This window comes from Alosa pseudoharengus, unplaced genomic scaffold (assembly GCF_046254945.1).
Source record: "Alosa pseudoharengus isolate Yale_2024_CS ecotype anadromous, Long Island Sound unplaced genomic scaffold, YU_APseudo_1.1 YU_APseudo_1.1_scf_6, whole genome shotgun sequence".
NCBI classification, from domain to species: domain Eukaryota; kingdom Metazoa; phylum Chordata; class Actinopteri; order Clupeiformes; family Clupeidae; genus Alosa; species Alosa pseudoharengus.
In genome coordinates, this window is record NW_027468848.1 from 37312698 (window position 1) to 37326432 (window position 13735).

The 13735-nt window shown below is 39.6% G+C and overlaps 2 protein-coding genes across 7 annotated transcripts in view; one reads left to right on the forward strand and one right to left on the reverse strand.

The window, feature by feature from the left end:
- Positions 1 to 907: 907 nt before the first annotated feature.
- Positions 908 to 12338, reverse strand: LOC143105687 (uncharacterized). 6 transcript variants are annotated; one of them, XM_076269761.1, is made up of 7 exons: positions 4134 to 4326; positions 2994 to 3116; positions 2793 to 2835; positions 2494 to 2601; positions 2330 to 2373; positions 1458 to 1550; positions 908 to 1353 (listed from the first exon to the last, which is right to left on the reverse strand). In XM_076269761.1, the coding sequence occupies exons 2-7, from the start codon at positions 3048 to 3050 to the stop codon at positions 1261 to 1263; spliced, it is 438 nt and encodes a 145-aa protein (XP_076125876.1). In that variant the 5' UTR covers positions 3051 to 3116; positions 4134 to 4326; the 3' UTR covers positions 908 to 1260. The 6 variants fall into 6 exon arrangements, with proteins under 6 accessions (XP_076125876.1, XP_076125875.1, XP_076125878.1 ...); XM_076269760.1 differs by lacking the exon at positions 4134 to 4326 and adding an exon at positions 3279 to 3783; XM_076269763.1 differs by lacking the exon at positions 4134 to 4326 and adding an exon at positions 3279 to 3780 and having other exon boundaries at positions 909 to 1353; positions 2990 to 3116.
- A 144-nt stretch (positions 12339 to 12482) lies between these two features.
- The window catches only part of LOC143105688 (transmembrane protein 233-like), a 9515-nt gene continuing 8262 nt past the window's right edge, over positions 12483 to 13735 (forward strand). Inside the window, exon 1 of the mRNA XM_076269764.1 lies at positions 12483 to 13433. Within this exon, the coding sequence (XP_076125879.1) occupies positions 13221 to 13433 (213 nt within the window). The 5' untranslated portion in view covers positions 12483 to 13220. The remainder of the gene's footprint in view (positions 13434 to 13735) is intronic.

Sequence of the window (13735 nt, forward strand, 5' to 3'; positions counted from 1 at the left end):
TTATCACTCCCCTTTTACAAACACATAGGGGGCTGTATTTTGGGTCACCAGCGCATGGCGTAATACTCGTTATTCACCCGCGGAAAGTTGAATTCGGTATTTTGCACGTTTATTTTTTAAGCATTGCGCCCAGGGGTGTGGCAATTAACAACCTAGGGAGGGGACTCGCGCATTGTCTAAAAATCGCTATCATACACCACCTAAACCTGGTCAGAAGTCAATGGCGAGTTGTTCATATGCTATTTTAAGAGCGCATGTCAACAGTCATATTGGCAGGTGCACGCACCATCCTTCTATCATTCATGAACGCACACCAGCGCACGTCCATGCAAAGCATTAAATTGCACGATTACAATGGGAAACATAATTAGAATAAAGATATTACGAAATACTGTGTACATCTCATGATGAGTAGTTATTCACCATCATTTGCAAATTGGTAATGACGGTTAAAAGTGATTAGGGGAGAGGCGAGAGACACGTATGGAGCACAGCTGAAGACGCACTGTCACGAGATATAAGCAACTCCTCTGCAGGATAAATGTTGTTTTATTCAGTCATTTGAGCAACATTAGGGTAAGTGTTGCTTTTTCCAGCCTATGTTTTCGATGGTAAACCATTGTCAGTCAATAGTGAAAGTAACTGCATATAACTGTCTTGTCGTTGACTGACTCCTTGGTGAAGTTAGTTTCACTTTGCCAATGAGTTCAAATAATAGACGAGTGCAAATGCGTGAAGGCTATGCTAGGTTTTAGTAAAGCATGGTTTAAGAATGACTATTCCATACAGTCTCGCAAGCAGCCTCCTTCAAATGCGCCGTTGAATGCCAAAATACCGATGCATTTATTTGACATATCGCGCGTTGCGCCGTTAAAGGGAATGACAGATGTCATTCTCATTGGTTTAAAATGATGTTACGCCCCAAACACACCCATATGACTGATTAAAAGACCTAGGAACACCTTGTTACGCCATGCGCTCCACTTTTGAGAACGAAACCCCTCCCATTGTGAACTGGACATCCTACTAAATTTGAATAGACTTTTGACGAGTGACGATGCACGATAGGGCCCATAAACACACTTGCAGCCACATGCACAGAAGCTTGCACACACACGCACGCACACACATTCCTCATATATGCATAGTATCGTAAGTAGGTGAAGGGTTGCTCAGCTATCTTATTTTGAAAGTTGATTTTGGCCTACATGATGCTTGTATGATAGCAGGAACCAGTGATAGGCATTGCTCATGTTTCACCTAGTCCATATGTCTTATTTGTATGGCAGAATAGACCACAGTGGTATCTAGTCCATGTGTTCCACTTCTCATCCTTTCTGGTTCTGGAATTTTCTAAATGAACAACACATTATTTGAGTTAATACTGTACAGTACGCCATTTTTCATTGCCATATAATTTCATGTTTTTGAAGATATGGATTATGTGTTTAGATTACCTGTTGATTTTCTCTACAGCTGAACGTATGATTGTTTATCACAGCATATGTAATTTCCTCTGTGTCCTCGGATGCTAATTCTTGAGGAATAACCTGAAATTGTTTTACCAGGTGTTAGCAGTAGTATTTATCAACAATATTAGATATTACCTAAATAAGAATAATTCTTAATAGTTTTATAGGAGAATAATTTATTTTCTAGTTGACGCCTAGCAGTCAGGCGACTGCAGACACTAGGCCCTGTCAAACATATAAGCCAAACACAAAAACACCTAACAGTGCTTACAAATAGAAAATGCTGGACCAAAAGGTGGTTATTTTGACATATTTTGTGGGTTTTAAAAAATAAATGTATATCCATTAAGTGGCCAATTGCCATGAGGCACACTGCAAAAACTGCTTATCTAATAAAATCTAACAAAGTGTTGTTAATCGTATATCAAGACTCAGCTATACACTACAAACTGCTTATCTAACCAGGTCTTATATTAAGATCAAACATCAGTTGGTAGTGCTTTTAGTACAAGAAGAGTTTGACTTATTTTAAGATGTCATATCAAAGCAAATTTGGCCACCAGTGTGTAAAGCAAATTTGTCTTGATATGACATCTTAAAAGAAGACAGGATGCTATTAATTAAGTCAAAACAATCTCACAAGAATGGCAAGTATCTTTATACTAAAAACAATATCAACTAGATTTTAATATAAGATGAGCAGTTTTTACAGTGTGTTTTTCATTGAGTGATGCATTATTTATGTTTTAGGAACTCTAAAAATATGCATATTTTGTGGAATTCAGCTGAAATGTAACTAACAATTAAAACTGGGATGACAAAAAGACAAACATGATGGATATTACATAAAAACCTACTTGTGGGACATTTTCTGTTCTTTCCTCTTTGTGCTGGTCATCTCCTGTGAGGGTCAGAAGTATGCATAATTTTTCCCACCATATCATTCTGGGGTATATTCAGATTGATTATCTATTACCAAAGCCTATACAATGAAATCATGATTAAAATATATGTTTATTACTTTTAAATCTTCTGAAGACCAGAGCAATTCCTCCGATGAGCAGAACAACGAGCACACCACCAACTGAAAGCCATAGGCCTATATTCACTGGCAGAATCTCAGGTTCATCTGATAAAAAACATGGAAGGGTATGAACATGGATGTTTACAATACAGTAGATAGACGTAATAAACAAATATGTCTGATCTATGGCCATAGGCGTATACAATAAACATTTCAAATGTTGCAGCAGTAAAAGTGCCAAATTTGTTGAGTCAAAGGCATGCAATTGATTTGGTTCATTTGTTTTTTTGTCTTACCAACCACTGTGAGATAGGTTCCGTTTGCAGATACATTCAAGAGCTTTGGGATAATGAAGAACACATTACACCTATACCACCCACTGTCATTCAGTTGTAATGAGTAAAGAGGTAAAACACGTGAATTATTTGACTGGTTAATATATTTCTTCTCCTCGGTTAAATAGGGTTTGTTGTGTTTTTCCCATTGCACATACCCACTCCATATATTGTTAAAATGGATTTCTGGAGCACAAAAATGGCAGGTGATGCTTGCATTTGTGTTCTGGGTAACAGTCAAGTTTGGAACCTGCCACGCAATAACATTGGTTCCCTGTGCGTACTCTGTAGAAAGAAAACACAATAGTTAGTATTCCGTAGGTTAATTTCTAATCACAAGCATTTGATTGCCTACATTGGCGATATTTTCAAGCTAGTTTTCAGTGTAAGAGTAGCCTACCACGTCAAGTGCGTTAGTTTTGTAAGGTCATCAACAGGTCCACTTACCTGGAAGACAGAGGGCTGCCCACAGAAGAATAATATCGCTAAATGCGACCATTGTTACTATTACATTATGAAAAACTGAATCAACATATTTTGCATTCTCGACTGAGAACTCGCAGCGACAACTCAACGAATAACCTGTTTCCTCTCAGTCACCTGAAACTATAGTAGCCTACCGCAATCGTCACACTGACTTCCTCTGGTTTCCAACTCGCCCTGCAAATCATCCTTATGCAGATATGGAGACAAATGTTTGTATACGACCTATCAAATAGGCTACAGTCATCTGTAGTTTGGAACAGGTTTGTTTAATGTAATAGCTGTGTAACCTACATAATTACGACGATTAGATGTGTTATGGTTTTCTTTTTACTTACCTGCCTTTCGCGCACGGAATTCTAAGCTAAGGCCACAATAGGATGACTTCATCCAGTAGATTCCACAAGGTGGCGCCGTTTCTGATTAAACTACTGGGGCTTACACACTTACTTTCAATAGGCTACATGAAATACATCTATGTTTATGTTAAGACGATGATCAGTGATTTAATACATCAATCTATGCTTTGTATTGTAAGAATGGAAAACTGATTGCTGACTGCTATTGAAGGGTCCAGTGAAAATGCTCTCTGACTTCATTTTGGCTATATGGTCTCTCTCTCTCTCACACACACACACACACACACACAAACACCCACCCACACACACACTAGGGGTAAGGTCCACCCCTTGAAGAAATAGGTCATCTCCCATCACACTCCTCTGCTGTTCCCTCCTTTCTCTCAACTCCACACTCTTCCCCTTCTTCACTTTATCTCTCTCCCTCTCTCTCTCGTTTCACTCCTCCCTCCCCACTCACTCATTATTCCTCTCCTCTCATCCAGTTTCTTTTTCCAGCCGCCTGTTCTGACTCAGTGTCTGTTTGGTTCTTCTGGGCTTCACTGGTCATTCCTGCTTATCCATACACCAGCGATCCTCTCCTTTCCTTTGGATATCTCCAGCCATGAGCCCGGGAGCTCCGCAGGCGGAGAAGAAGATGAAGCAGTCTCTGGGTGGGAGTGCAGGACATGGCACTACGTGAACTACATCTTCCTCACCATCTTCACCTGCTTCTGTCCGGCATGGTTTCTGGGTGTGGAAAGGATCTTGCCTAAAAGGAGAGGCGGAGACTTGGATAAAACACTGCTTCAGAGAGAATGTTTCTGGATTTCTGAACTTGGTAGCCTCTGTCCAAAAGGGATGAACGAGGACTTAAATCTATCATGCTTTTTGTAAAACTTTTATCTCATTAACTCTTTAAAATGAATGTCTACAAGTGTTGTAACAAAAAGAAATGCATTTATATTTGTTGTCTGGGTCTGGCCTAAAGCCCCTCCCACCACACCTGTCTCTTGATTGCCCTTAACCCAACTGGGTACTTGTTAATTGCATGTCTGCAGTTGATTCACTGTGAGCATTGAGAATAGCCGGACGGCTGAAACGTCTGCTCTTGCTCTTAAAATTAAATGGAAAAACTCTTTTGGTAGACTTTGTTTAAGTCAATTATTGCAGTGTGCGAACTACTCCTCTCTCTCTGTCCGGCATGGCCCATCAACATTGTGGCCCTGGTCCTCTCTATGATGCTAGGGCTACTGTTCATGTGGATTTAGCTAGCACAGTGGGATGACAGTGCAGAATATTTTTTTTTTGGCCTTTTTATGCCTTTAATGACAGAAGAGTGGAGAATGACAGGAAGTGAGCGGGAGAGAGAGTCGGCGGTGGGATCCAGAAAGGACCACGGGGCGGGAATCGAACCGGGTCGCCGGCGTACGGTGCAGGTGCCCCAGCCAGTCGTGCCATGGCTGGGGCCAGTGCAGAATATTTCTCTATGTACTTTCCGTATTTCAGGGTCCTCTTTGTCATTTAAAAATCTTAAATATAGAGCAAAGAAAAGACACAATATGCATCATAGCACTGTTGCTTATACTGTAGTATATCTGATTTTTCAGCCTCCGAGTAGTGGTTGTTCAACTGACATAAACCCAGTGCCATGACCTGTGGCCTATAGGACTAGATACAGTCCTGCATGAAAGCCCCTGCAGTGGCACTATGGCCCTCCTGTGTGGTTTGGTGCCTTCAGTGTGGGTTCTTCAAATACGTCTGTCTTCATGTTGCACCTTCACCCTCTTACCAGCCTCTTGACAGTTAGTTCAAGATAGATGATCTTATACCAACAGTACCCCCCATCCCTTCTCTTCTATTTCTATTGCCCTCTCTCTCTCTCTCTCACACACACACACACACACACACACACACACACACACACACACACACACACACGCATGCACAATCAGTCACGCAATCACCCACATAATAACTTTAACCTGAATTCACCACTCTTTCAACTGAAGTACTTGGCATCCATAAAAATATGTTACATTAAAGGAAATTACACCCCAATATGGGAAAACCAATTGCAACTGCAGACAGCAATATGCACTATTGATCATGTTTAACAAAAGTGACTCCAGATTTGGATGATCACATAGGATGACTGGAGTATATACTGTAACGACCCTCTACTACCCTGTCTGAAAATCTGAAGTCAAAGAGCTAAAAAAGAGTGTGAGGGTAAAAACAATCATCAACCAAACAAACAAAGTCAAAAGTTCTGTATATTGAGGGACAGGCTAAAGACCATTATGAATGGCGTTATTTACAGTAAGTCATAGTCAAACATGTATCCATGTGTTCTCAAACAAGTTGTGGTAGCCAAAAACAAGGTCAATAAAAAACAAATACATTGGTTGCTACCCATAGCCTATATTGGTTATATTCATAACCACGCGGTCTCTTTCAGTCGAGGACACACAACATTAACCAATAGGAACAGTAATATCACAACGTTAACCAATGGGAACACTAATATCACATCGCGCCTCTTGACAACGGTGGACAAGCATTCAACATGAAACTCACCACTGGGGTGCTGTGCACACACGGCTCGTGGGTATAAAACGGCGACACCATGCCTGTAATTTGAAAACGCCTGCAGTACAAGCAGAGCTCTGGCAAGTACTAGTGTACAAACAAGGCCCAGTTTGCCGGAAGCATCATAAGCATAGGTAGTTCATAAAGTCCCTCTTTTGGACGCCTTACCATTTTCGGAACATTTTATCACACTTTTGCAGTACTTGCGTTAATGTGCCAATGATTTTCTGTTGTAATCAACACTGGCCAACAAGATTGAATGTTTCCCATAGTAAAAGTACTGAAATGGTGCACACACACACACACACACACAAACACACACACACACAAACATTAACACACTATTGATCATGATAAAAGCCCATAGTATGGTTAGTTGTCACAATCTGAGGGTTGCTCAGCTAGCTTATTTTTAAAGCTCACGTAGGCCTATGTGCTATTTGTAGGAAGCAGTGATTGCTGCACTTGCACATACGCTGCTGTGTGAGCTGCATGCACATGAACATGGCCACCATTTTAAGGAGAACTGTGGTATTTTTCATAGATCCTATTTGTTAGTATGGCTGAAGGTGGCATGCTAAGAGCAACTAGCAAATTGTGAATATCTGCACAACCTGGTGGTATGCTGTGCTATTCAGCTATTCGTGGTTGTTGTGAAGAGAAGTTGCAGCATTGCTGGAGGTTTATCTGTTGCTGATGTGTTGTAACTTGTCATAAGAATGAAGGGGTCTGAGATGCCAAACACCACTGCTAAGTCTCCTGGAGGTGTTGTGCACCTAATTAAAAGATATAAGGGTATAAATGTGCCTGTACTTGACATTGAGAAGTTTAGCTGCTGTAAGAAGTACTCAACCAATGGGTTATAATTCTGTACTGTATAACTAAATTATTACAATTAATACATTTAGTTTCAATCAGTATTGAGTTCTGTGTGAATAGAGTTGCATGTAACAGACGCTAAATCGAATGCATATATGTCATTTACAGCAAGATGGGCAGCTTTTTACATAGAGAGCAAGGGGGAAACAATGTTCAGATTAGCATGTCTGATCTTTCAACCTTTGAGCAGTGTGGTCATACAAGATCTGTGGCCTGCTAAGAATAGTCTAGAATAGCATGCATTAAACTCCCTGTATTGACCCTCCCATGTGGTTTATCACCCTCATTGTAGGTTTGTCAAAGACAACATTCTGCACCTTGAGCCTCATAGCAGTCTCCAGACACACATAAGCATGAATGCATGCACACATGCAAACACACAATAAAACCTCTCTCTCAGTTTACACTCGCAAAATCAGTCTTCTTGCAAATCTTCCTTGCTAACTCAGTACAGTAATTTCTTGAGATGTTGCATATGGAAGAACAGCCTAAAGACGACTTTGGATCAGTTATTCAAACTGTTACAACCAGCTCTGAGCCGCAATACAGAACATAATTGTCAAGTTTAGTCATTTGATTTTCAACAGGTGAGGGCCCAGGGACACTCAAGAAAAAATTAACACAATTTATTTGATGTGCTGTTTTATACAATTCAATTTCAGGAATTTATTGAAGCTGTATTTGGAACGGAACACCCCCCTTATTTGAATATGTAATACACAAAACTTAAGTGATTTCCACAGATTGTGCTGTTCACATTTATAGACCATTTAGTGGTGGTTGTAACAGTGGTATTAATAATGAACAGACAGGCTTGCTCAAAAACACACTTGGATTTAGAGTTGAAGTGATGCCTGCAAGATTGACAGGAAGCCATGATCACAACATACTTAAAAGAGGAAATCAGACACTCACCACAGGGATGGTAAAATACATACGTAAAATACAGTCAGTTCATTCACATGATCTACTATAAGATATGCAAGTTTAAGATAACAGACACACATGCACAATGTGCAGTGAACAACGCAGTGATGGCTTGTAACGTTTGCACATTTGTGGGTTTTTAACAGTTTGGCGACACACCATCTTGCTGTAATCTAGGGTCAGCTTTGTCATAGCCTCCACAGACAGTTTTGCATCTAGGATTCAATTATCTAATTATCACCTCAAGTGTCTAGTTCAGCTACTAGTCTTGCACTACATTGGACTCAATTGGGAAGGGGTCTGGACCCTCAACAATCATTTTTTAGATTTCCAAAGGGTGAATCAAAAGAGACGTGCTGTAGGATTTGAGTTGTCATAAGCATAGACATGGTGCTCTTCCACTGATTTGCATTGTATTTAATACAGTACGAGCCGGTTGGGAGCTAGCTGGTTAATGGGCAACAGGCTTTTTAAATCATTATCATTTTTTGATCTTCTATCAGTGGCTGTTTCATCACATTCAATTGTTATTTCTAGATGTTCTTTAAAGGTTAGCCTATACACAACAACAACAAAAACAACTTAAACTAGTACCAAATACTTTGAAATGCCATCAAACACATTTCTTATCAGAAATCTGATTTCTTATCAGTTTCAATGACGATGTCCTGTCGGGTCTCCTAGAGCAAGTGTAATGAGTTCTCAGCTTCATCTGGTTCCCAGGCTAGCACCATGTTTCAACTTTTGATTTCAGCTTTCTATGTTTCTTATGTCATGCTTTACCTGCAAACTTATTTGTTTACACTTTTTTACTTTTCTATCATTTTTTAAAATCATGATTTGTGTCACAGCTGCCATGTGCATTTTTTTTTTTTTAAACATCAATAAAATCAGGTTTCTGGTATGCACCAATAAGTTTCATGAAGGAACTTGGATGTTTAACTCGAAAGTAAATTGTAAAAATACTTTCTTTTTCGGTCATGTCCCTCTAGAGGCTCAGTATTTCAGGGTTAGCCACATTAAAAGAACATACTTGTTAAATAAAATAATTTAATCAATGTTACCATCCCTGACCTTTCCATTTGAATGACATTTAAGACGTGTGAAATCAGTCATGAGTCAACCGTCTGATGGAACCCTCTGACGGAAGACTATCAGCGACAGTTTCAGGTATAATACAATATCCTTTCAGACAGCTGGAAATTCCCAATACATCCATGTGCCACCATGACATTTATATGCCTCTTGGGCAGATTCTGACATTAAATGTTTACAAACGTCCTTGAAAAAAACAATGTGTTGCATGATTAACTGAGAATTACTGTAAACTCTCCACTGAAGGACTTACAGATAACAATCTCCTCTGAAGGCTGGAGGGCTATTTTTTTTTTTAAATCACACCTCTTTCTGTCATTGCTGCGATGAACTACACAAGCCTGTTCACACTCTGTTCATCATTTAAGATGCTAAACATTGATGAGAACAGGGAAGATGAACAAAAACAAAGCTGTCCATAGGCAGAAAAGTTAAGTCACAAGACTTGCAGACTAGACACATAAGATTATATAAGGTAATAAATCACTCATGTACTTGCATGCAACAACTCACTTGTGGTTTGGCACTTGTCACACGTGTGGGTTTTTGAAAGATGGGCACCTTTGCATGCAGCAGTCTGGTGCCCACCTACTACAGCTCCCACAGTAATGTCTGTCGGTCCATCAGGCAGATGTGCGCACACTCATAAATCTAGAATGATTTGTGTCTAGTTAAGCTACTAGACATTTACTACATGTCCATGTGTTCATGTTTCATCTAGTCTTTATGCGTATGGGAGAATAGAGCACTGGCTCCTCCACAGTGGAATCTGGGCCGTTTGTTCTGTTTGCCATCCTTTCTTGTTCTGAAATTTTCTGAATGAACAACACATTACAATAGTTAGCATTGCAGTACATAATTTTTCCATGTCATATCATTTTATGGTTTTGTAGATATGGATTATGTATTTAGGTTACCTGTTTATTTTCTCTACAGTTAAAGCTTTGCTTGTTTATCGAAGCATATGTAATTTCCTCTGTGTCCTGGGATGCTGATTCTAGAAGGACATCCTGTACATATTTTTAAACAGTTGTTAGGCTACTGTAAGAGTAGTATTCATGAACAATATTGGATGTTACCTAGATAAGAATAACTTAGTCTCAGAAGAGAATCATCTCTTTTCTAGTTGACACCTAACAACAAGAGCAGTCAGGTGACTACAGACCCTCGGCACTGTCACACAATGTTACCCAAAGTCGTTCAAACTCCAGAAATGGCATTCTGTGCCTGATCATACAGCAAGATATGTTGACCCTCTTCATTGTATCAAAATTTGAAGTACATTGGACCTGTACTTTTGAACTTGTGAGCGGAAACACACACAGGTGGACGCACGGCCTACCAGGGACGAGGGTAATGATGTTCATGAATAGGTCAATTGCCATGAGGCATAGACTGCAAAAACTGTTTATTTAATAAAATCTAACCAAGTGTTTTTAATCTTATATCAAGATCACAAAATCTAGTTAATATGGTTATCAGTATAAAGAGACTTACCTAGCGCTTTCACTTAAAATCATTTGATTTAATTTAAGAGTTTAAGACTCGTCCTGAAAACAACCAAATTTGTCTGACAGTGCGTTAAGTAAATTTGTCTTGATAAGACCCCGCTTGAGTTTCCCCTTGGGGATCAATAAAGTATCTTGTTTTTTTGTTTTTTTTGCAGTAAAGTCATTTTGTGGAATAATAAACCAAATGTCCATTGAACTGTCAGCCTTGACTCACTACAAACTGCTTATCTAACCAGGTGTTATAAATCTTATATTAAGATCAAAAATCTAGTTAGTAGTGCTTTTAGTACAAGAAGAGTTTGACTTATTTTAAGATGTCATATCAAAGCAAATTTGGCCACCAGTGTGTAAAGCAAATTTGTCTTGATATGACATCTTAAAAGAAGACAGGATGCTATTAATTAAGTCAAAACAATCTCACGAGAATGGCAAGTATCTTTATACTAAAAACAATATCAACTAGATTTTAATATAAGATGAGCAGTTTTTACAGTGTGTTTTTCATTGAGTGATGCATTATTTACTAACAATTGAAACTGGGATGACAAAAAGACTAACATGATGGATATTACATAAAAACCTACTTGTGGGACATTTTCTGTTCTTTCCTCTTTGTGCTGGTCATCTCCTGTGAGGGTCAGAAGTATGCATAATTTTTCCCACCATATCATTCTGGGGTATATTCAGATTGATTATATATTACCAAAGCCTATACAATGAAATCATGATTAAAATATATGTTTATTACTTTTAAATCTTCTGAAGACCAGAGCAATTCCTCCGATGAGCAGAACAACGAGCACACCACCAACTGAAAGCCATAGGCCTATATTCACTGGCAGAATCTCAGGTTCATCTGATAAAAAACATGGAAGGGCATGAACATGGATGTTTACAATACAGTAGATAGACGTAATAAACAAATATGCCTGATCTATGGCCATAGGCGTATACAATAAACATTTCAAATGTTGCAGCAGTAAAAGTGCCAAATTTGTTGAGTCAAAGGCATGCAATTGATTTGGTTAATTTGTTTTTTTGTCTTACCAACCACTGTGAGATAGGTTCCGTTTGCAGATACATTCAAGAGCTTTGGGATAATGAAGAACACATTACACCTATACCACCCACTGTCATTCAGTTGTAATGAGTAAAGAGGTAAAACACGTGAATTATTTGACTGGTTAATATATTTCTTCTCCTCGGTTAAATAGGGCTTGTTGTGTTTTTCCCATTGCACATACCCACTCCATATATTGTTAAAATGGATTTCTGGAGCACAAAAATGGCAGGTGATGCTTGCATTTGTGTTCTGGGTAACAGTCAAGTTTGGCACCTGCCACGCAGTAACATTGGTTCCCTGTGCGTACTCTGTAGAAAGAAAACACAATAGTTAGTATTCCGTAGGTTAATTTCTAATCACAAGCATTTGATTGCCTACATTGGCGATATTTTCAAGCTAGTTTTCAGTGTCAGAGTAGCCTACCACGTCAAGTGCGTTAGTTTTGTAAGGTCATCAACAGGTCCACTTACCTGGAAGACAGAGGGCTGCCCACAGAAGAATAATATCGCTAAATGCGACCATTGTTACTATTACATTATGAAAAACTGAATCAACATATTTTGCATTCTCGACTGAGAACTCGCAGCGACAACTCAACGAATAACCTGTTTCCTCTCAGTCACCTGAAACTATAGTAGCCTACCGCAATCGTCACACTGACTTCCTCTGGTTTCCAACTCGGCCTGCAAATCATCCTTATGCAGATATGGAGACAAAGGCTACCGTTATCTGTAGTTTGGAACAGGTCTGTTTAATGTAATAGCTGTGTAACCTACATAATTACTACGATTAGATGTGTTATGGTTTTCTTTTTACGCTGTCATCAAACAGCACTTACCTGCCTTTCGCGTACGGAATTTTAAGCTAAGGCCACAATAGGATGACTTTATCCAGTAGATTCCACAAGGTGGCGCCGTTTCTGATTAAACTACTGGGGCTTACACACTTTCAATAGGCTACATGAAATACATCTATGTTTAAGACGATGATCAGCGATTTAGTACATCAATCTATGCTTTGTATTGTAAGAATGGAAAACTGATTGCTGACTGCTATTGGAGGGTCCAGTGAAAATGCTCTCTGACTTCATTTTGGCTATATGGTCTCTCTCTCTCTCTCTCTCTCTCTCACACACACACACACCACACACACACACACACACACACAAACACCCACACACACACAAACACACCCACCCACACACACACTAGGGGTAAGGTTCACCCCTTGAAGAAATAGGTCATCTCCCATCACACTCCTCTGCTGTTCCCTCCTTTCTCTCAACTCCACACTCTTCCTCTTCTTCACTTTATCTCTCTCCCTCTCTCTCTCGTTTCACTCCTCCCTCCCCACTCACTCATTATTTCTCTCCTCTCATCCAGTTGCTTTTTCCAGCCGCCTGTTCTGACTCAGTGTCTGTTTGGTTCTTCTGGGCTTCACTGGTCATTCCTGCTTATCCATACACCAGCGATCCTCTCCTTTCCTTTGGATATCTCCAGCCATGAGCCCGGGAGCTCCGCAGGCAGAGAAGAAGATGAAGCAGTCTCTGGGTGGGAGTGCAGGACATGGCAGCACCGACCGTGGACTTGCAGACCACAGACTAGGAGAATCTCAGGAACCTCCACCACTGAAGAACTACATCTTCCTCACCATCTTCACCTGCTTCTGTCCGGCATGGCCCATCAACATTGTGGCCCTGGTCTTCTCTGTGATGGTAGGGCTACTCTACTCTTTAGCTAATCACAGTGGGACGACAGTGGACATATTACTAAATGATTGTCAAAGTTTTCCATGTTTCAGAAACCCCATGATGGATATATATAGATAGATAGATAGATAGATAGATAGATAGATAGATAGAAACTTTAATAATCCCAAAGGGAAATTCAAACACATTGATACAGTTTACCTAAGGATAGCTACCTCACAAATATACAGTGTAATGCTTAATGTTAGTATGCCAAATTATGATAATGGAATGAGATGATTATCCATGTAAGAATATTAACAAATATT

Coding starts and splice junctions, on each gene's coding strand:
- LOC143105687 (XM_076269757.1), bottom strand. CDS start 12,241: ATGGTCGCATTTAGCGATATTATTCTTCTGTGGGCAGCCCTCTGTCTT. Junction 11,513..11,703: donor AACCTATCTCACAGTGGTTG/GTAAGACAAAAA, acceptor GTTTTTTATCAG/ATGAACCTGAGATTCTGCCA. Junction 9,961..10,062: donor ACTGTAGAGAAAATAAACAG/GTAACCTAAATA, acceptor TTGTTCATTCAG/AAAATTTCAGAACAAGAAAG.